This window comes from Scyliorhinus canicula, chromosome 1, assembly GCF_902713615.1.
Source record: "Scyliorhinus canicula chromosome 1, sScyCan1.1, whole genome shotgun sequence".
Classification (NCBI taxonomy): domain Eukaryota; kingdom Metazoa; phylum Chordata; class Chondrichthyes; order Carcharhiniformes; family Scyliorhinidae; genus Scyliorhinus; species Scyliorhinus canicula.
This window is the reverse complement of record NC_052146.1, coordinates 186,556,498-186,578,395: the sequence shown is the minus strand read 5'-3', so window position 1 is coordinate 186,578,395 and position 21,898 is coordinate 186,556,498. Positions and strand designations below refer to the sequence as shown.

Here is a 21,898-nt window from a genome sequence, read left to right as displayed (position 1 = left end):
GTACTGATATAAGCAAAGACATTTGTCAGCTAGCCAAAAAGGGAGGGATAGCCAAAAGCTTGCTCAAAGGAGTGGGTTGTAAAAATGGTCTTAAAGGAGTAGACACAACGGTATTAAATGCATAGACACAGGTAGAAAGGTAGCGGGACTTAAGTAGAGAATTCTAGAGCTCAGAGTCTAAATGGCTGAAGACACACCGCTAAAGACTGCTGAAAATTATACAAGATATACTCAATGGCATCTCATACTATACTCACCAAAATTCAAGAAGACCAGCTTTGCTTGAATAGCTGGACACAGTTTTACTACGAAAGGAATGCATATGTACACAGCTAACAACCACACAGCTAGCTTCTTGATTCTGTACAACAACCGTGATCGCCTAAAAAATTGAAGCAAAAGAAACAAAAGTCATTTGAGAAAGAAACTCAGCATTATACTCACAGTGAATAAAGTGAATTCTCTGCCTGCAATCATATTTCATTTTGTAATTCTAATTAACTGTAAAAATCTCAAAAAACAAAGCAAAAATAAATGGATACAAGGGCAATGAATGGTTTTAAAATCTCAGTTTCAGACTTAAATAGCTCTATGAAAAGGGTAACTCTGACCTTTCCCAAAAGAAAAGCTGGTCAGCATGAACTAGTTTATCTTGCATACTGAATTCTAGCCAAATATTTAAGCGCATGATCACCAATAGTTAAATGATGAAACAAGTCAGCAAAGTGCTTACAAAATTAATCAGACAATGGGATGTTTATCTTCAAACACTGGTTATTTGTAGCGTGAGTTTGCCCAATATATCCCAAAGTTCTAGCTTGAACGACACAGCAATGCGCTATTTGGTTTGGTTATCCACCATAAAGACCAGTGCTACATAAATAATAATAATAATCTTTATTGTCACAAGTAGGCTTACATTGACATTGCAATGAAGTTACTGTGAAAATCCCCTAGTCGCCACATTCTGGCACCTGTTCGGGTACACCGAGGGAGAATTCAGAATGTCCAATTCACCTAACAGCATGTCTTTCAGGACTTATGGGAGGAAACCGGAGCACCCGGAGGAAATCCATGGCAGACACGGGGAGAACGTGCAGACTCCGCACAGACAGTGACCCAAGCCGGGAATCGAAACTGGGAGCCTGGAGCTGTAAAGCAACAATGCTACCCACTGTGCTACCATGCTGCCCATGGAAGGAGAGAGGGAGGGAGGTAAAACTGAAAATTTCTTTGTGATCTGTACATAAGCACAGATGTTTAATTTTTTAAATTAGACTGTGACCCGTTTCCCCAAACTCTATTTGAGGGGTAAATTTTTTAAAGTGACTCGCAGCAAACTCTCATTAGGGTTAAATCAGAAGTATTGACCCATTCAAACCCAGGAAATAATTGCAACTTCACACACACTTGCACACATTGGGAAAGTAGAAAAGAGGCGTTTTTAAACTTTTTGAGTAACACAAAGAATAAAGGACCACAAGTGTGGATATCAGTCCACATAATTGCCAGAGTCCAGAATATCAGAGTTCCTTCACAGAGGAGCCAAGTTCAGCTCGTGGTGACGCAGCAAGATGTTGGTATACAGAGGCTGGTCTGTCCAGCAGACAATGGCAGAAATCTTGCAGAGAAACAGGGTTAGAGGAAGCTTAGACTTGACACAAGTGATTGGTCAGCCTGGAGTCCTGCTTTGATGTCTTCAGACTGGAGTTTAGAAAGCAGAGAGTTGTGAGTCTCAAAATATATTAAAATTTTCCAAAGGCCAAGATCTTAGATCATGTGACATGGCTCATTAATGAGACAGTTGTGCAATAGAGAGTATCCTATCCAGCTGCATCACAGCTTGATATGGCAACTGTTTGGTCCAAGATCGCAAGAAACGGCAGAGTGTGGTGAACTCAGCCCAATGCATCACACAAGCTTGCCACACCCACATTGATTCTGTATACACCTCCTCCTACCTCAGGAAGGCAGACAGCATTATCAGAGACCCCCTCCCACCCAGGCATCGTCTTCCTCCAGACCCTTCCATCAGGCAGAAGGTACAGAAGTCTGAAGACCCGCACATCCAGACATAGGACCAGCTTCTTCCCCACAGCTACAGGACTCTCAATGACTCCCCCTCGGACTGATCTGTTCCCTGAAAGAACACTATTCATGATGCCCTATGCTGCTCTTGCTCATGTATTTTCTTTGTTTGGCCCTTTGTTCCGCACTGTAACCAATCACTGTTTGTTGATGTACCATTTGTACTCTGTTGATTATTCTTTCTGTCTACGATGTACGTACTGTCTAGGTTCACTTGTCCGCAGAAAAATACTTTTCACTGTACTTCGGTACATATGACAATAAATCAAATCAAAAAGCAACTAAGCAGCAGTTTTTATGCCTCTGGTCAAAATCCATTGTTAACCTTACCAGATAGATGTTTGTTTTTAGTGCCTCGGAGGGTATAACAAGTTTCAATGGCTCTCCCTTTGTTATAGCCCAGGCTGGATGTACAACTTTTCTGCTGGACCCTGGCTTTGTTAATTCCAAGTGTCCTCACAATGAGAAGTGTGAAGGTTGAGAATTTTTTCCTACAACTGATTTGTGAATTATGTGACCTGTGACAGCCATCCTTTGGTTCAGCAAAGTCCTCTTTTTAAAGAAGTAAAAAAGGTACGGTTTGATTAATAGCTTATGATCTCCTTCCTTCGTGTCTTAGGGAAATGACACCAGGAAGGCTCCCGTCTCAATCCTAGATTCAGGTTAGGACAACAAATGAGGTACAGCAACTCCGTATCCGTGGGATACAGGCAGAGGTTAAAAAACAAAACAATATCACAGCCCTCACTTAGATCAATGTTCCATCCCAGGCAACATTCTGGTGAATCGCCTCTGCACCCCATCCACTGCAATCACATCCTTATGGTTGGCTGGATTTGTTCCATCTCCTTTTCAGATAGCAACTTTCATATATCTTGAACCAAACAGTGACACTTGGACATGCATGCAAGATTTGAACAAAATTTTTTAGGTCTCTTTTCATAGTTTTTTTTTAAGACAACATTAAAATCAAAGCCCTGACTGCCTAGTCTAATAGTTTACTTGGACCTTAAATATCCACAATTGTATATCATAAGAAATAGCAGCAGGGGATGCGGCACAGTGGCGCAGTTGTTAGCGATGCCGCCTACAGTGCTAAGAAGGTTTGATCCTGGCCCCGGGTCATTTTGTACATTCTCCCTGTGTCTGCATGGGTTTCACTCCCACAACCCAAGGATGTGCAGGTTGGTGGATTGGCCACACTAAATTTAAATTTAAAAAATTTTTTTTTTTTTTTAAAAAGCGTTCCAATTATTACTTTTTTCCAATTAAGGGGTAATTTAGCGTGGCCAGTCCACCTATCCTGCACATTTATTTTTTGGGTTGTGGAGGTGAAACCCACGCAAACACGGGGAAAATGTGTAAACTCCACACGGACAGTGACCCAAAGCCGAGATTGAACCTTGGACCTCGGCACCGTGAGGCAGCAGTGCTAACCACTGCGCCACCTTGCCACCCGGCCATGCTAAATTGTCCCTTAATTGGAAAAAAAATAATTGGGTACTCTAAATTTATTTTTTTTAAATAGCAGCAAGAGGCTTGGCCCATCAAGCCAGCTCCACCGGTCTATAATATCCGGCTGATCCGAATGTGGCCTTAATTCCACTTTCCTGCCTACATTCATCACCCTCGACTTCCTTGTAGATCAAAAATCTGTCAAACTCGGCCTTGAATAAATTTAACGACCCAGCCTCTACTGTTCTCTGTGAAAGAGAATTCCAAAGACTAATAACCTGAGAGAAGATATTCTTCCTCACTTCCATCTTACATGGGAGTTTCGTTGCCTTTAAAAGAATCACCTAGTTCTAGATTCCCCCATGAGGGAATACTATTGAAGGTTTATTCAATGAACCATCATTGTGACAAGGCTTATTTGACTCACAGTTTGAAAATTCCATCCTTATAAAAACGTATAAAGCATTCTATTCTACTGCTGGTGACTTAAAGCTGGCAAAAAGAATTCTGAACCCAAGAAATTCAAATTAAACTGCCATTAAAATGGTACAGAAGCCCATTTACATGCAAGACAAATTTGAGCTAACCAGTAATTCGAATGAAGTGACTTGCAAATAAACAATAAGCTGATTCATAGGGGTTGTATAGTGCATCTTTTGGTAATGTACTAAAACAGTGCTTTTTTGCCCTAGCAAGCAATGCATGAATGGCATGAACGAAGCAGCAAGTAGACAACAAACGATAAAACCATGAAGACAGGGCATAAGGGTTGAAATTCTCTTCGAATGGGTGGATGAGGCACGGAGCAGTCAGCAACAGATCAGCTATAATACACCCCTCGCTGATTGAAGTCAACGGGGAGGAAAACTGAGCAACGTGTATTAAGGGGAACCATCCCAAGTGCAACTCCTTCACGCCCCCTCCCAAGTTGAATTTTACCCCCCCCCCCCCCCCCCCCCCCCCCGTCAAGGTACATATGAGAACATTGTATTTACTCCACAGAAACAGCCCAATTGGCCAACAGATCTATGCTCCAGTGCTAATGTACCACACCGCCTCTTCCCACAATTTCAGCATATCCCTCTATTCTCTTCCCGCCACCTCCGGCCTCATGCATTTATCCCAGCATCCCCTTAAATCTCTGCCATTCATCTCAACCACCCACGTGGCAGCAGATTCCACATTTTAACCTTTTTTTTTGAATAAAGAAATTTCCCCTGAATTCCTTATTGGATTTTTGAGATCTACTTTAACAAACATTTTAACTGGATACAGCTGTTTAAGAGAAGACAAACTCCCTGCAGTTTATGTCATAATATAAACCCGACCTAGAGATTTGCAAATGCATGCTTCCGAATGAATGAGCTTATCATTTTATTGTCTGAAAGCCCAAGGACAAGGAATGTACCGCTAATGGATCTGCAAATTTGGATGCAAGGACAAAAGCTGACCAAGAGCATAGCCAAAGACCATTTGAAATTAATGGAATTGTATGTTAGTTGATACCCAATCTGTAGGGAGTTCAGATAACATGACATGAACAGCCTGACCTTTACACCTACAGATCATGACGTGATCAGAGTCCTTTAATTACAATTGCGTCATTGAAAGATAAAGTTTCACAGGTTTAAATAAAATACTCAGCAGTGCAGGAGATCAGTTTGAAATGTTCCTCCAACATTAATAAGAGCAGTTTTGTCAGTGATAGAAGATATTTTAAAATTCAGAAAGAAAGGCTGGTAAACACATGGATTAAGATAACCAGCAGGGATTGCAATTCAGAAAGGAACTGAATAAGGTCCCATTGGTAAATATAGAATTAGGGTTATTAGACTGAGGAATAAATCAAAGGCACCTTGAAAGAAGTTCAGTGGATAAGCTGAACAGATCAATGATCTATTCCTACCTGAAATTGTTACCTCGTTAGCCTTTACATCTCTCAGATTATTTATACTCCTCCACGGCAGCTATTTCAAGGTTGTCAGCTAATCTCTCACTCACATTATTTACGATACCACCTGAATTCCCTTGACGGAATTACTGAACAGTAATCCCTCCTGGGTATTCATTATCCCCATGTAATACAATCCAAGCCAGCTATTATTCCATTTGTATATGCTAAACAACAAAACTTGGTTCTCTGCCAAAGGTGCAACAGGAGTTCAGAAGCACTGTTATACAAAGCTGTTAAAATGACATATCAATATCTCAAAGTCGACTGCAGATTTGCTAAAGAACTTTTATGTTTAACTGTACGAGAGTTAATGGTCTAAGATTTTTTGCAATTTATTCTTTATGGTGATTCTACATTCATGTGCACTCAAAATGGGAATAGGCTTGATCATTTCTTAGAGAATTTAAAATTAAAGCATTTGGGAGCTAGAGGAAGGAAAGTAGTAATTTAACATGTTGACAGGACAAATTTTCTCAAAACTGCGTTTTAGGCCATATCAACTTTCATCTAATTAAAATGCTCCACTTTTGCATATACAGAAATCGAGTCGGATTTACATGGGCACAGCCTGTTCTGGTTTCCATTAGATCACTAGGATCATATTGGATTTCTACTAAGTTGGCCATGGAGAACTATATACAAAATGCAAACATCTTAATTAAGATAATTACCTCAAAACACAAAGTCTGATCGGGACTTTCCAACTAGGAAAATGAATAGAGGAGAGAGTGAAAAAAAAAGGCAAGTGAAACTAAAACGTGGAATCCTTGTAAAGTGGCTTTCTTTTTAACATAGTGGAGACGTTTGGAGGTACACTACTCCTGAGAACCATTTACAAATTTGCAATTTTGTGCGTTTTAGATTAGAAATGGAAAAAATGCTGGAATGTTCAGTGTCAAATGTATTATCGGAGTAATTTTATCTTTTGACCAAGTACAAAGAAATTCAGTATTAACAAAAATCCAATTCTTACAGTTCATTTAGCTGAAATCCTTCATGCTGAGGCAAGGGGAGAGGAGAAAAGCTGATCTGTCCTTCCCCTCTATACTGGAAAATGTGTTGAGAACGAAATAAATCACCTTGACTTGAAACATCAGTCAACTCTTTGGGAGCACAGTTAGTTCTGTTTCAAGGACTCCACTGAAACATGGGAACAAAATGCTTTCCAGGCAAAACAGGATACAACGTTTGCTTTGGCTTCAGATACATGGTCAGAATCTGAGTACTCTGCTTCAAAGGTTGAATCAAGAAGTAAAGCCTGTCGAACTTGTTAATTACTGCCTAATTTGTTAAGCTTCGTACTTCTGTTTTTTTATAAATTTAGATTAGCCAATTATTTTTTCTAATTAAGGGGCAATTTAGCGTGGCCAATCCACCTACTTTGCACATTTTTGGGTTGTGGGGGCGAAACCCACGCAGACACGGGGGGAATGTGCAAACTCCACACGGACAGTGACCCAGAGCCGGGATCGAACCTGGGACCTCAGCGCCGTGAGGCGGTTGTGCTAACCACTAGGCCACCGTGCTGCCCCAAGTTTTGTACTTCTATACTTAATAAATGTTCCCAACTTTTTACAAATTGAAGACATGTACACACATATAGATTCTATATGGAATACTCATGCCCTCATCAATTTAAAAAAAGGACATATATGCAATTGGCTCAGTGGTTAGAAGGACCCCTGGGGTGTAGATAATTTATGAGAGGTAGTGTATTTGGCCCTGGCTAAAGAAGTCAAGAGACAGCTTGTAAGAAGAGACAAAATAATGCCTTATGCTTTGGGTACAGATGATGTAGTTAATGGGAGGAGCCAGGTCTGTCTGAAAAGTCAGTTGGTCCGAGAACTCTCATCTGAACAGCTATGTTTCAGATTGGTCCAAAGATTTGGCACAGAGAAAAGCAAGTAGGAAACTGGCTGTTAACTTTATTCATGAGTGGTATTTGAAGTATATTGGTTTGCTTAATTGGAATAAAATTGCATGTTTAGGAAGTTTAAGGTTTTCTCTTTTACTTAAGAACTGTTGTAACTGTTAATTGTAAAGCTATTTCTTTGTTGCTAATGCAGTTAATTCGGTGTTTAAATTAAAGTTTGTTTTAACATAAAAAGATATTTATGGATCAGTGTTATCACTCCTGGGGTGCAGTAACATTTCCTCAGTTTTACAAATTGAAAATAGTTGGGTTCACATCTGGGATCCTAACATAGATACTTTAGAACTGTTAAAACGTACAGTAGGCGAATTATCGCACCATACTCCCCAATGATCATTCTTCAACCACACCATCGCAAACTGGTCATACATTTCACTAATGTTGTTGTGATCCTTCCAGATGCAGAACGTTTGCTGTCCTTCCCTACTTGAGAATTTTGGAAAGCTTGAAAGACATGATAAGATGTATATATTCACATATGAATGACAGAGAGGCACATAAAATATTCCAATATCTTTTACGAGCATGATTAAAAATCATATGGACATTGCCAATTCTTTTTTTTCCAAGAAAGGACACTTTAGGGTGGCCAATTCCCCTACCCTGCAGATATTTTGGGGTTGTGGGGGTGAGACCCACGCAGACCCAGGGAGAATGTACAAACTCCACACGGACAGTAACCTCGGGCCGGGATCAAACCCGGGTCCTCAGCGCCGTGAGGCAACAGTGTTAACCACTGCATCACCATGCTGCCCCTGCTTTACCATAACATGAGGACAATATTAACAGTCACTTTGTCAAATGGTGATTAATTAAAACACAAGTCGCATTTAATTAACTTTTGATGAGGTAAGAGAGAGGGCTAATGAGGATAATGCAATTCACGTGTACAACGATATCTCAGAGGCATTCGATAACCTGTCAGCTAAGTTACAACCCATGGAATAAAAAGGGGCAGTAGCAGCATGGATACAAAGTTGGCTGACTGACAGGAAACAACAGTGGCAAACTGTTGTTTTTTGGACAGGAGGAAGGTTTTTGCGGCTCCCCAGGGTTTTTGCTAGGACTTCAGCTTTTCCTCGATATACATTAATGACTGGGACTTGATTAAACAAATCTTAGAAGGACGTGAAATGCGAACTTGAAGAGGACATATGCAAGCTGGTGGGATGGGAGCACAAGTGACAGATTAAATTTAATGTAGAGAGGTGTGGAGTGATTTTAGTAGGAAGAGTGAGAGGAAACAATATTAAAGGGTACAATTCTAAAGAGGGTGCAGGAACACTCGGGGGAGATATGTCATTGAAGGCAGTTGGGGAGGTTGAGAAGGTACTTTAAAAAAAGCTTATCGGACCCTGAACTATATATTAATTGGAGGCGCAGAGTGCAAAAACAAGAAAGTTATGATAAGCCTATATAAAACACGGTTTCATCTCAACTGGAATCATGTGGCCAGTTTAGGGAACCACACTTTAGGAAGGGTATGGTGACTTCAGAGCGGGTACAGAAAAGATTCATGAGAATGCTTCCAGGAATGAGGAACTTCAATGATATGGATAGATTGGAGAAGCTAGGGCTATTCATCTGCGAGAAGTGTAGATTAAGAGGAGATTTGACTGAGGTTTGCAAATTATGAATCTGGGCAGGACAGAGAGAGAGAGGAAGATATTGTTCCTGTTGGCAGAATTAAGAACCAGAGTGCTCCGATTTATGGCGTCTGGCAAAAGAAGCAACGGTGATGAGGAAAACGTTTTTAAAAACACATCGGGTGGGTTAGGGCCTGGAATGTATTGTCCAGGTGTGTGGGAGACAGATTCAAATCAAGAAAGTTAAATAATTTAAATTTATTTCATGGGACGTGGGTGTCGCTAGTAAGGCCAACATTTGGTGCCCATCCATTATTACCATTTCACAGGGCAATAAGAGTCAACCTCATTGCTGTGGGTCTAAAATCGCAAATGTAGGACAGACCAGGTAAGGATGGCAGATTTTCGTCCTTGTAAAGAGCATTAATGAATCAGGTGTTTTTTTATAACAAATCGATGAAAGTTTCAAGGTCACCATTACTGAGACTAGATTCATTTATTGCAATTAAATTCCACCAGTTACCATGGTAGGACTTGAACACTTGCCTCCAGAGCATTAGCCTCGGCCTCATCCTTTAATCTGTTATTTCATCCTGGTGCACACATCATATTTGTTTTTTCCTGGGTTACACGGTGTGTGCTATGTCCCTGGAAGTTCCTTATTTGTCTTGACCAAGAGCAGATTTGTGTTGACTAAGAGCAGTGATAAAATATTGAAATACTCATTTGTTCATGGTGGTCAGAGTGGGGCCCAGTTTGCAGTGATGCAGTTGCTACAGAGCAGGCTCGCACCATGGTAGCGTTGCGTGCATCTGGATGGCCGCCATCGAAGATGTTGTCTTGGTTGAGGATCTTCCCTCTGCAGTGCAGATCGTTAAAGCTCACTTTGAGAATTGTGGGGTACTTTATGGAGAGCTGTGGAGGGGCAAAAGGAGAATCTTACACTTGAAAGAGCACTTCCTCCGGTGAGGGCCCGCCTTTGCGTTGCCGAAATCCTGATCCAGGGTGTGTCGTCCATCCTGTCCGTTCAGGAGAAGGGAGCCGGGTAGGATGTGTCCCTGAGCCCGGTCCCTGGCAAGACGCGAGAGGAGAGTTCCAGATTGTGTTCAAAAATTGGTAATCCTGATTTGGAGGCTGGGTGCATCAGATTCAATGGAGCACAACACATCCTGTCTTGGGAGGCTGGTGGTCAGTCTGAGCCATTGATCGCTGGTCCCTTGTTGTCCTGTTCTTGATGCCTGTTGTGGGGTGTTGGGAATTGCCGTGCTCCCACCCCCACTGTTCTTCTGTAATCCTGGACATTGCCCTCTGTTGATGATTTATTTTTGTTGTTGACTCTCTCTGTCCATGGGAGCGTTTGGAAAGCGGGAGGAGCATTTGGCTCCCATTCCCTGGATGGCTGGGAGACCCTGTCGGTTTGACCGTAATACAAATGTGTTGCCGCCGGTCCACTCTTTACATTTGTCTGGAATGATTTTGGTTCTGCCCAAGTCCTGGATTGTGTTTAGTTGCATCGTGTGACATGTATGTAACTTCACTTAGTAAGAAGTCTTACAACACCAGATTAAAGTCCAGCAAGTCAAACACTAGCTTTTGGAGCACTGCTCCTTCCTCAGGTGAGGATATCTGAAGGGAGGCTGCTGTGATGGGTCAGTGGTGCCTTTAGCGCAGCTGGAGTCTAGGGGGATGTACGCTGGTGCACACCCGACCATGTCACAGGAGACTCATCATAATTTTTATGGTGATTGTGGGCCTGTGGGGTATGGGAGGGGGTGCACCTTTTTGTCATGTTTTTCTGGCTTTAACCTGTCCATCCCTCAGTCTCCGGTGAGGCTAGAGGAGTATCTCACCTTGTCTAATGATTTTATCGAGCTGATTGTGGGGTCATTCTCCTGTTCCACTCTGTAGCCCTGCATATTAAACCATTTTCTTCTTCCTACTCATGGGCCTATATTATTTCGTAGTTTTGTTTTGTAATACTCCAAAACGCAAAATCTCAATAAATATACTTTTTAAAAAATATAACCATTTTGCTATCATCTACCCTCAGCCCACTCCCAACCTGACAGGGGAGAAAAACTCTTGCAGGGCGTGCAAAAGGCAGGGGTCTATAAGTAGGAAGGCTGCTCTTGCAGATAGCCGACACAGACAGACCTTCTTCGGTGCTGTCACCATTCTACAGTTCTATAAGCTCGCGTAAAAATAGCCTTTCCTTTTGGAAAGAGAGCTTCATGTGAAGGTTTTCTAGATGGCTGAAGGGCTGACTTTAGTTTGAATTATTCAAAACAGGAAATAAAAACTGGTCTCGGTTACAGGCCAGGGAAGCATTCCATCAGTGGTACTGATGCCTGGTGACGACAGAAATGCCCTGGCATGCCAAAGATTCAACCATAGAACATCAGAGGGAGGAGGGCATCAGGAATGGGAAAAATATTGATTAAAGTATTAAACCCTGCCAAAGCACGTGGATACTGATAGTGCTTATACCTATTTATTATTGATTGTATATTAGAATCTAAACAGGCAGCAAATGCAGCAGTTCCTCATTGAGAGCTATTCTGTTTTTTTTTTTACAAAACAGACATCAGTTTTACTAGTTTTTCAGAATTCTCACTGCAGATGCAGACAAAAGATTCACACAATCTGGCAGCAAATGGAACTTGCACATTGAGGAGGAGGAACAACTCACATGTTAATCATATGAATAATGCCATCTTTTCGTTTTTTATGCACTTCCACCATTTCCTATAAGGCAAACTCAGACATTTTCCCCATAACCTTGTATGCCTTGCATAGCTCCTTTTGATCAGGTTCACCTTTTCCTGTGATCAAACAGGAATTAATTAGGGAGGTGTATCAAATATATATCTTTACATATAATCTAAATATAATAAATATATTATACATAAATTATAAACAGAAACCTTTTGCTAACTTTCCCCTACTCCTCTGAAAGCACTGATTTTCCGCAAGGTATGCTTCAATGTACACTCACGGTGCTCTATTATCTTGTAAAAGTGGCAATATTTCATGCAGAGGACTAGACAATGAGCAATACCAAGCTATTCAGCCATAGAGGACATCAGAGCCTAGCTGGTTCCAAGTTCACGCAACATCTATATTTGCCATCAATGAACACTCTTCCCAACTCTCTGTGCCTCTTGATCAACAAGGGGTGAGAAGGTTATTGGGGGCAAGCAGGAGCATGGGGTTGAGTTTACAATCAGGTCAGTCATGATCTTATTGAATGGAGGAGCCGGATCGAGGGGCCCAGTGGCCTGCTCCTAATTTGTACGTTCATAAATTTGATTGAGGTGTTCAAAAGAGAATTGGATTGCTATCGGAAAAGAAAGAATACACAAGGTTACAGGGATAAGGCTGGGGAGTGGGATTAGGCAGAACGGGCCTAATGACTGCCTCCTGTACTGTAAAGATTCTGTAATAATCTAGACTTTGGAATGATAAACAATTTCAAAGTTTGAGGACAACACAAAAATTGGGAGAAATAATTAACAGTAAGGAGGGTGGAAATCATTGATAAGACAAACATAAAACATGTCAAATGGGTACATAATTGGCAAAGGAATTTAAACATAGGAAATTGTAATACCTCACATTATCCAAGAAAATATAAAGTCACATATTTCTTGGGAAACAGAAACTAAATGGGGTGGAGGAGCAAAGGGATCTGGGAGCACAAACACAAATCACCAAAAGTAGCAACACGTCAATAATACCAAAACAAAAGCGATCCAAGCAACATGGTTTATTTCTAGGGAGGGCCAGGAATTGCAAAATGGAGAAGGACATAGCATAGAATACTCCAGTTATACTTAGGTCGCCATACGGCGCAAAAATATTTTGTAAGAGTTATCCAGAACTTCCAAGGTTACATCCATTAGGAAAGCAAAAAATTGGTTGGGTCTCTTTTCCCTAATAGAATCCAATTCTGAAAAGGTTTTGACACATAAGGCTTATTTTACTGGTGTGCAGAAAGTCTCAATTTCAGGGACAAATTGGGTCACATGGCTGCATGGGCAGGAAACTAGATCTTGCATGCTGTGTCCAATTGGCCATAGGCAGACTTGGGAGTCAAGGCATCTGAAACGGAAGTGTCATATTTGAAAGGGCAGTCAACACTGGGATCAAGGATTTCATACAATGAGAAGACTTAAAGGGAGGCAAACAAGGGAGTCTTTGAAGTAATAGCTGCAGCAAGAGTAAGGATGGTGCCCAACTCCAGTGATATCTCCCAGGAGGAGCTCCTTCAGACAGCACAGACACGGAGGGAGGTCCTCTTCCCAAGTCCATGGGAGGAGGAGGCTAGAAAAACTAAACCAAAAGAAAAGTATGGTTAGAGATCCCAGAAAAAGTCAGCTGCCACAAGATGGACGTACAGACATGGTTGCAGTGTCACAATGACCTTCTGGTAGTCTGGCAGGGTGAATGGGATTTCTAACCACAAGTTCACAGCCCTAGATGTCACAAGAGTTGTTCAGGAAATGTGAGAAGAGGTTGCCCACCCAGGCATGATCAGACACCAGCATTCGCAGTGAAATGAATATCTGAGGCCCCATTCAGTCAGAGTTGCCAGTAGCATTGCCAATACTGAACGGATGTTTGCAGAAGACTTTCCAGTGGTGCAGCTGGGCCATGAGAGTCAAGTGACAATGTGTATGTGTGTTTGCAGAAAAGAGCTCATGATGCCAGGAAATAACAATGGACTGAAGATGGATTCCCATTGCTGGGAACACTGACACCAATGGAGGAGCAAACAGTGGAGCTGGAAGGGATGGCAACAGGTCAGCCTATCACAGAGTAGGCAAGTGTGAATCCCGAGAGTAAGTTAAGTTCATGGAAGGCGCCATGAACCCTTCTGACAAGCACTCACTGTGGCCCACCTGTGTCCTTTACTGAACACAGAGGGTCCAGCAAGACTTCAGAGGGGCCACCATTTGACAGAGCAGTGCAACCACCAGCCATGCAGATATTCTGACATCCAGCGGCAGTGGCACATGGTTAGAAAGGGTGGCACACAAGCAGCTGATGGAGGCAGCAGCAGCTGTGGTCATTCTGGTCATTGATGCTCAGTTCAAGCAGGTGGCATGCTTCAGGAGTCATCAACAAGGGAAATTGTGGAGTACCCATGTGAAATGCATGGATGTCTGTCAGAATCACTAGAGGCCAAATGCACCTGTACACGGCTGTTAGAGGAATCCATTCAAATACCTCTGGTATACAAGTGCGATTGAGAGTGGTAACCCTCAGTTAACACCAACATCACTGAACCATTCTTGAGGCTTGGGCTCCCCTAGGGAGGCTGTGTGAGGTTATGCTGTTCTGTCCCTAGTATCCTTTTTGTGAAAGTGTACGTTACTAGATCTTGTCTGACAATATTGGCTAATCCTGGTGTCCCTCTTTTTCTAGGGTTTCCTATCTTTAAGTGGGTAGGAGATGTTCTGGTACAGGCTCTGATTTGTTATATTTAATCCTAGAGGGTTTCCCTTGTTGGGGGGGGGGGGGGAGTAAGAGAATCGTACCCATTCCTGAGACACCCTGTTGATTGGGTGTCTTGACGATTCTTCTACTTGGGGTTTCCTCAGTAGAAAATGGTACAAGGTTTCCAGTGTTGATGGGGTCGAACGGTGCCTCTGATCTGGCGGGAGAGGAGTGAGGTCTGTTGTGTAGCAAATCTTGGCATGGTGAAAGTAGCCTTGGTTCACTGGCTCCCGTTGGAAAGTGTTCACTGCCAAGCCACGTCTTGTACCGATGGCAGCACCCTGTTGTCCCTCTTCTGGGGTATCCTTTCGTTACTTTGGGTTTTTGGGAGGCTGAGTTTTTAAAAAACCCCATAAAGGATCTTGAATATTGTGTAGCTTTCTCTCTGCAACCTTATGGAGGAGGGCATGCACCACAGGGCCATGTGTTCATAGCTTCATCCTATATATTCTGAAATCCCCTACTCTTTTTGGTATCCTTTCATTTTGTGTGTGTGCCGACAATGATTACAAATGTTTGACAATCTACACCAATTATATGAATATTTGCTGGTCTTCCCGGTGTGTGCATATGTATATGTGGAATGATGATTACTGTACTGTACTTTAATTTGGGGGATTTGCTGCAACTTGTGGTTATATGTAAAATATCCCCTGAAAATGAAGGTCTTTGCAAATTCTTTTGGTTCTTATATTTTATTTTGGGGTTAAAGAAACGTTAGCTGGCTCCTGGAGGAGTTACAGGCAGGTCTCATATCTGAGAAAAAGATGTTTGTTTACCGTCACTGGTGCCTCTGGTTTAAATGGCGTTGAGGATGTATCCTTTGGTACATCCGAACAGAACGCAGATATTTTAATCTATATTTTCTTCAGCTGGATGAGCAATCGCTCGTTCCTCATTCTCCAGCTAATCTGTCCACCCTTTCTCCTTGTATAAACGGGGGCACCAAGTTTAATGATTAGGCTGAACTAACAGCGTTGGCATTCTCCTGTCTTTTTCTGTATTCATATTCATGGAAGCATTTATCCTATATTGTACCAATTCGGAGGGTTTGTTGCGTTATTTGTGAAAATAGTAAACTCCTAATAAAAATATTCAAGGTCTCCAGCACTAATTTATGCACTATTGGGCCATTACTCGCTGGTGAACTCCTGAGGAGGTGGCCATGCACAGGTCTGAACTGCATTGGTCAATATGTAATGTACGCCATGGCTTGATGGGATGACAGGCCCACCAAGATGGTGAGGGCACTCTGGAACGGTCAACAATACGACATGCAGACGAAATGCAAACATTTACATAGGTTTTTAAGGGAGGCTCAGGAGAAACAGGTCTGTGCGCGTGACTTGCATGCCTCCATTAAATGCCCATACAACGATTCGGTTTTCCCCTTCTTATAGGCTTTTTGGTCTTTCCTGGAAAGCCCTTTCCACCACAGTCGGTCAGTCAGTGCTTCAAGTCAAGGCATTTATTTCACATTGACCCAAGACAGCAATCCCCTAGGTGGATTAGCATTGTCTGTCTCATCTGCAAGCCCCTTCAAATCTTCCTCGATCAGAGGTGATGACACACTCAAGAAGGTCCTCACTCTCCAAAGCTTCTCGGTCTGGAGACAAGGTTGTGCAGAGCTCAGCACTCAACCACAATACACGAGACCTATGCTATGGAATATTGTAGGGCACCCCCAAATTTATCCAGATATCTGAACTGCATTTTCAGAAGGTCTATAGACTGTTCAGTGATTTCCCTTGTTGACCCGTGATGGCCATTTCTTTAGTGCATACGTAGTCTGTGTCACTCAATATCCTTCCATAAAGGTGCTTGGGTGGACTGAAAAGTTGAGGTACCTGGGACTGTATCAGAATGAAGAATCACGACTGCTAACAGGAACCTTGTACAAACCACCTTCCAAATCCACGACCGCTACTGCCTAGAAGGACAAGAGCAGCAGATACCTGGGAACCCACCACTTGGAGGTGCCCTTCCAAGTCACTCACCACCCTGACTTGGAAATATATCTCCTTTCCTTCTCTGTCTCTGGGGCAAAATCCTGGAACTCCCTCCCTAACAGCATAGTGGGTGTACCTACAGCTCAGGGACTGCAGCAGTTCCAGAAGGCAACTGACCACCACTTTCTGAAGGGCAACCATAAGACATAGGAGCAGAATTAGGTCACTCGGCCTATCGAGTCTGCTCCGCCATTCAATCATGGCTGATATTTTCTCATCCCCATTCTCCTGCCTTCTCCCCATAACCCCTGATCCCTTTATTAATCATGAACCTATCTATCTCTATCTTAGAGACACTCAGTGAATTGGCCTCCACGGCCTTCTGCGGCAAAGAGTTCCACAGATTCACCACCCTCTGACTGAAGAAATTCCTCCTCATCTCTGTTTTAAAGGATTGTCCCCTTTAGCCTAGTTCTAGTTTTTCCTACAAGTGGAAATATCCTCTCCACGTCCACTCTATCCAGGCCTCGCAGTATCGTGTAAGTTTCAATAAGGTCCCCTCTCATCCTTCTAAACTCCAACGAGTACAGACCCAGAATCCTCAAACGTTCCTCATACGACAAGTTCTTCATTCCAGTGATCATTCTTGTGAACCTTCTCTGGACCTTTTCCAAGGCCAGCACGCCCTTCCTTAGATACGGGACCCAAAACTGCTCACAATACTCCAAATGGGGTCTGACCAGAGCTTTATACAGCCTCAGAAGTACATCCCCGGTCTTGGATTCTAGCCCTCTTGATATGAATGCTAACATTACATTTGCCTTCTTAACTGCCGACTGAACCGGCACATTAACCTTAAGAGAATCATGAACAAGGACTCCCAAGTCCCTTTGTGCTTCTGATTTCCAAAGCATTTCCCCATTTAGAAAATAGTCTATGCCTAAATTCCTCCTTCCAAAGTGCATAATCTCACACTTTTCCACATTGTACTTCATTTGCCACTTCATTGCCCACTCTCCTAACTTTTCCAAGTCCTGCTGCAACCCCCTTGCTTCCTCAATACTACCTGTTCCTCTGCAGATTTTTGTATCATCTGCAAACGTAGCAACAATGCCTTCAGTACCTTCTTCCAGATCATTAATGTATATTGTGAAAAGTTGTGGTCCCAGCACAGACCCCTGAGGCACACCACTAGTCACCGGCTGCCATCCTGAAAAAGACCCCTTTATCCCCACTCTCTGCCTTCCGCCAGTCAGCCAATCCTCTATCATTGGGATGGGCAATAAATGCTGGCAAAACCAGCAACGCCCACATCCCGTAAATGATTTCACTTTTTTTAAAAACCTGATGGATTACTTTTTGATGGTTGCAAACCAGTTGCACATTAAGTGAATGAAAACACTTCCTGTTGACAAAGGTTCCTGGCTGCTCTGTGGGAGCCTTGATGGCCGTTCACGCAGCTGATTACCTCCTGCACCTGGAGAATGCAGCAATGGCTCCAAATCCTACTGTCCTCTTTTCTGGTCAGGCCAGAATGTTGCAAAAACAAATCTACTGGCCAGTCCTGTTGTACATGGCATCCATGACCAGTTTGATCCAGCGATGGGATGCAAACTGGGAAATCCAGTAGATGCCTCCCAAGGACCCCATAGTGATGCAGAATGTAAATGTTAAACATCACAGTAACCTTCCCTGCCACAGGCAATGGGTAGCCACCAAATCACATTAGAATCAGACCCTCCTCCGGCACAGCTCAATGACTGCTTCCCTGGATTGACAGAATCACTGTCAACACGAACACTCTGGCATCTATAGGAAACAGAGCCTTAGACGCTACCCACCCAAAGGTGTAGCGACTTCGGGCCATGAGCCCAATTGCATGGCTCTCTTCACCCTCCTGTTCCATGTCCCCTTTGCACCCTGATGAGCCTACTGTTCCTTTGGGTGCTGCACCCTCACTCATGCTGGCTGAACCCATTGTCCTCTCTCCTTCCCCATCTCATTTGGAGCACTCAAAACCTGAATTCACAAGTCTGTTATTAACTGAAGCACCAAGATCTCGAGGTCTATTAACTTCTAACCCTGAATGCATGAACTGCATTTTGGAGGTTTCCTTCTGGTATTCTGCCTCGCGTTTGCATCCACTTAACATAACCTCCAGCTCATTACTCCCATGCATCACTACTTCGCGCACTCCCAATGTTGCAACACAGGGTTCACCACCTTCAGTGAAGTTTCTCCTCATTTCAGTTCTAAATGACCTACCCCATACCCCGAGACTGTGACCGCTTGTTCTAGAACCCCTCCCCCAGTTGGAGGGAACAACATCCCTGCATCCAGCTCCATCAGAATTTTATACGTTGGAGGGAACAACATCCCTGCATCCAGCTCCATCAGAATTTTATACGTTTCAATTAAATTCTCTTTGAAAATGAAAATCGCTTATTGTCACGAGTAGGCTTCAAATGAAGTTACTGTGAAAAGCCCCTAGTCGCCACATTCCGGCGCCTGTCCGGGGAGGCTGTTACGGGAATCGAACCGTGCTGCTGGCTTGCCTTGGTCTACTTTCAAAGCCAGCGATTAGCCCGGTGAGCTAAACAGCCCCTGCATGTCTTCTAATTCCAGTGAATACAGACCCAGTGGATCCAATCTCTCTTCCTACTACAATCCTGCCATCCCAGGAATCAGTCTGGTGAGCATTCCTCTTTGATAAATAAGTATATCCTTTCTTAGATAGGGAGACCAAAGCTGCAGACCAAGACACTTTTGCTCCTGTACTCAAATGCTTTTGCAATGAAGGCCAACATACCATTTGCCTTCCTAACTGCCTGCTGGACCTGCATGGTGGACCTGCATGGTGGACCTGCACGCTTGCTTTCAGTGCCTGGTGTAAAAGGACACCGAGGTCCCTTTGTAGGTCAACATTTCCCAATCTATTACTATTTAAATAATAATCTGTCACTCTGTTTCTTCGTCCGAAGTGGATAACTTCACACTTATCCACATCATACTGCATCAGCCATGTATTTTCCCACTCACTGAACTTGTCTAAATCACTTTGAAGCCTCTTTTCATCTTCCTCATCTTCTCACCAAATTTTGTCTCATTAGCTAACTTGAAAATATTACCTGGGGTTCGCTCATCAAAATCATTGACGCACATGGTGAATAGCTGGGGCTCCAAGCACTGATCCCTGGGGAACCCACTTGTCAGTGCCTCCCATCAAAAGATACATTTATTCTTGCTGTTGCCTGTCTGCTAACCAGTTCTCAATCCATGCCAATATATTACCATGCACTTTAATTTTGAACATCAGCCACTTATGTGGGACTTTCCAGAATGTTCTGAAAATCTAAAATACACCACATCCACTGGTTCACCCCATGTATTCTACTAGTTACATCCTCAGAAGGTCCAGTCGGTTTGTCAAACATGATTTCCCTTTCATAAATCCACGTTGGGCCAAGCAGCCTGTTTCTCTCCTGCATATTCCAGGCAATTTCATGGAAATTCAATCAAATCTATTTTCTTGTCTGTTCTTCAGCTTCAAGACAAACATTGGCTTGCATTGAATATGAAATTCACACTTGTGCCGTTGTGGGGATAAGGCACACAGCGGTAGCAAAACAAATTTTTAACTTTCAATTGTCTGAACCTGACCTTGGGAGCTCTCAATTCTAGCCCTGGATTTTTTTAAAAAGGCCTCACGTGCCCAAGCACTAATGTCATTCACCTTGTCGAGAACAGAACTGTCCCCTCAACCTCTAACCTATTTCCTCAACCGACAACTCAGCAAAAATAAATGACGCCACCAAGTCGTAAGTTAAATCTATTTAGCGTGTTGAACTAGCATCTATTTATGCAAATGCCATTTAAAGTAACTGCTTTTGAACAGCAAGCTGCTCTAGCTCCCGCCCACTAATCATGGTATCACTACACTGTAGATTAAGGAAACATTCCAGCTAACATTTATCTGTAATACTAAGTAGCTACAGTGACAATTTTATTGAACAAAACCACAGAATACAGCAAATGATTTTTAAAGAATGCTTTTGACCATCTGAACGCCTTTATTTTCAACATTTATGACAGATGCTGGCCTCTGAGAAAATACTGACAAAAGCAGAAGTGGTTTAGTGTGTGCTTCCTCTTCCCTCTGCTGCAATTAAGCAAATCACAAGAGCAATTTAGAGGATACTAGATTCTGTGTATGGTATGAAACAACCAACAAAAAGAAATGTAGAGGTGGAAAAGAACTCGGAAAAGTAACAAGCATATCATGTAGAATAAGGCGAGAATGTAATCTATCAGCACAAGACAAACCAGCTCTCTGTATAAAAATAATCCAGTGGCTTGATTATTAAATCTTCTAAAAGCTATTTTAGGAAGTTCCATTTATGCAGCGAAGCAATATGATAGCATCAGGTTGGCATGGTATAGAATCATAGAATTTACAATGTAGAAGGAGGCCATTCAGCCCATCAAGTCTGCACCTGCCCTTGGAAAGAGCACCCTACTTAAGCCCCACGCCTCCACCCTATCCCCTTTATCCCGGTAACCCAGTGACCTCACCTAACCATTTTGGACACTAAGGGGAATTTAGAATAGCCAGTCCACTTAACCTGCTCATCTTTATACTGTAGTTAGTACTGTATGCAGTGAGCCCCAATTTAATGAGCCTCCAACTCTTAAGCCTCATTTTAAATAAAAATCTAAAATTTATTTCAGAAAGCAACATTTTGGGATAGTGTAGGAGTAATTTGACACAAAACAAGTGGGAAGTGCAGCCTGATCAAGAGGAAAAGGGCAACTTTGGACCAGTGGTTTCCAATGTTTCACAGTATTGAGGCTTTCCCTGCATCATGTCCAGGTTTTTGTAGGTTTGATGCTATGATTAAACAGCCACGCCATTATTGTTGTTCCATAGGACTAGAAGGATGATAGAAAAAAAGTAGGTGGAGCCTGCGCCTCCATCCACAAGCAATTCATCTTTTCCTAATATTTTAACTGTATGAAATTCTCTCTCAAATGTCATTACTGACACCTTTCACAGCCACATATGGCAAAGCAATCTATACCCCAACTGTCTGAAAAATTGTGTTCTAGTCTCCCACTTCTTGCTTCCAGCACTATTCTCTCACAGGAACTTGTAACTATTTAGCCCACCAAGTATGTTCGCCCATTCAAGACGATCATAGCCGATCTGTAACATAACTTCATAAACCTGCCTTTGTCCCGTGTCCCTTAATACCTTTGGTTAACAAAAATCTATACATTTGATATTTAAAATTAACAATTGATCTAGCATCAAAATGCCATTTGCAGAAGAGAGTTCCAAGCTTTTACACCCAGGGTGTACAATTTCAATTCAGAAAAGGTCTGGTTCCATTTTTTAGATGTTGCATCCTAGCCCAAGGCTCCCTAACCAACAAAA

At 42.6% G+C, this 21,898-nt stretch overlaps 1 protein-coding gene across 2 annotated transcripts in view; it reads right to left on the bottom strand.

Moving 5' to 3' along the window:
• The window catches only part of abhd12 (abhydrolase domain containing 12, lysophospholipase), a 138,600-nt gene that overhangs the window by 114,940 nt on the left and 1,762 nt on the right, over positions 1–21,898 (bottom strand). For both annotated transcript variants that reach the window (XM_038804684.1, XM_038804694.1), the window contains exon 2: positions 258–382. In XM_038804684.1, coding sequence (XP_038660612.1) covers positions 258–382 — 125 coding nt within the window. The remainder of the gene's footprint in view (positions 1–257; positions 383–21,898) is intronic.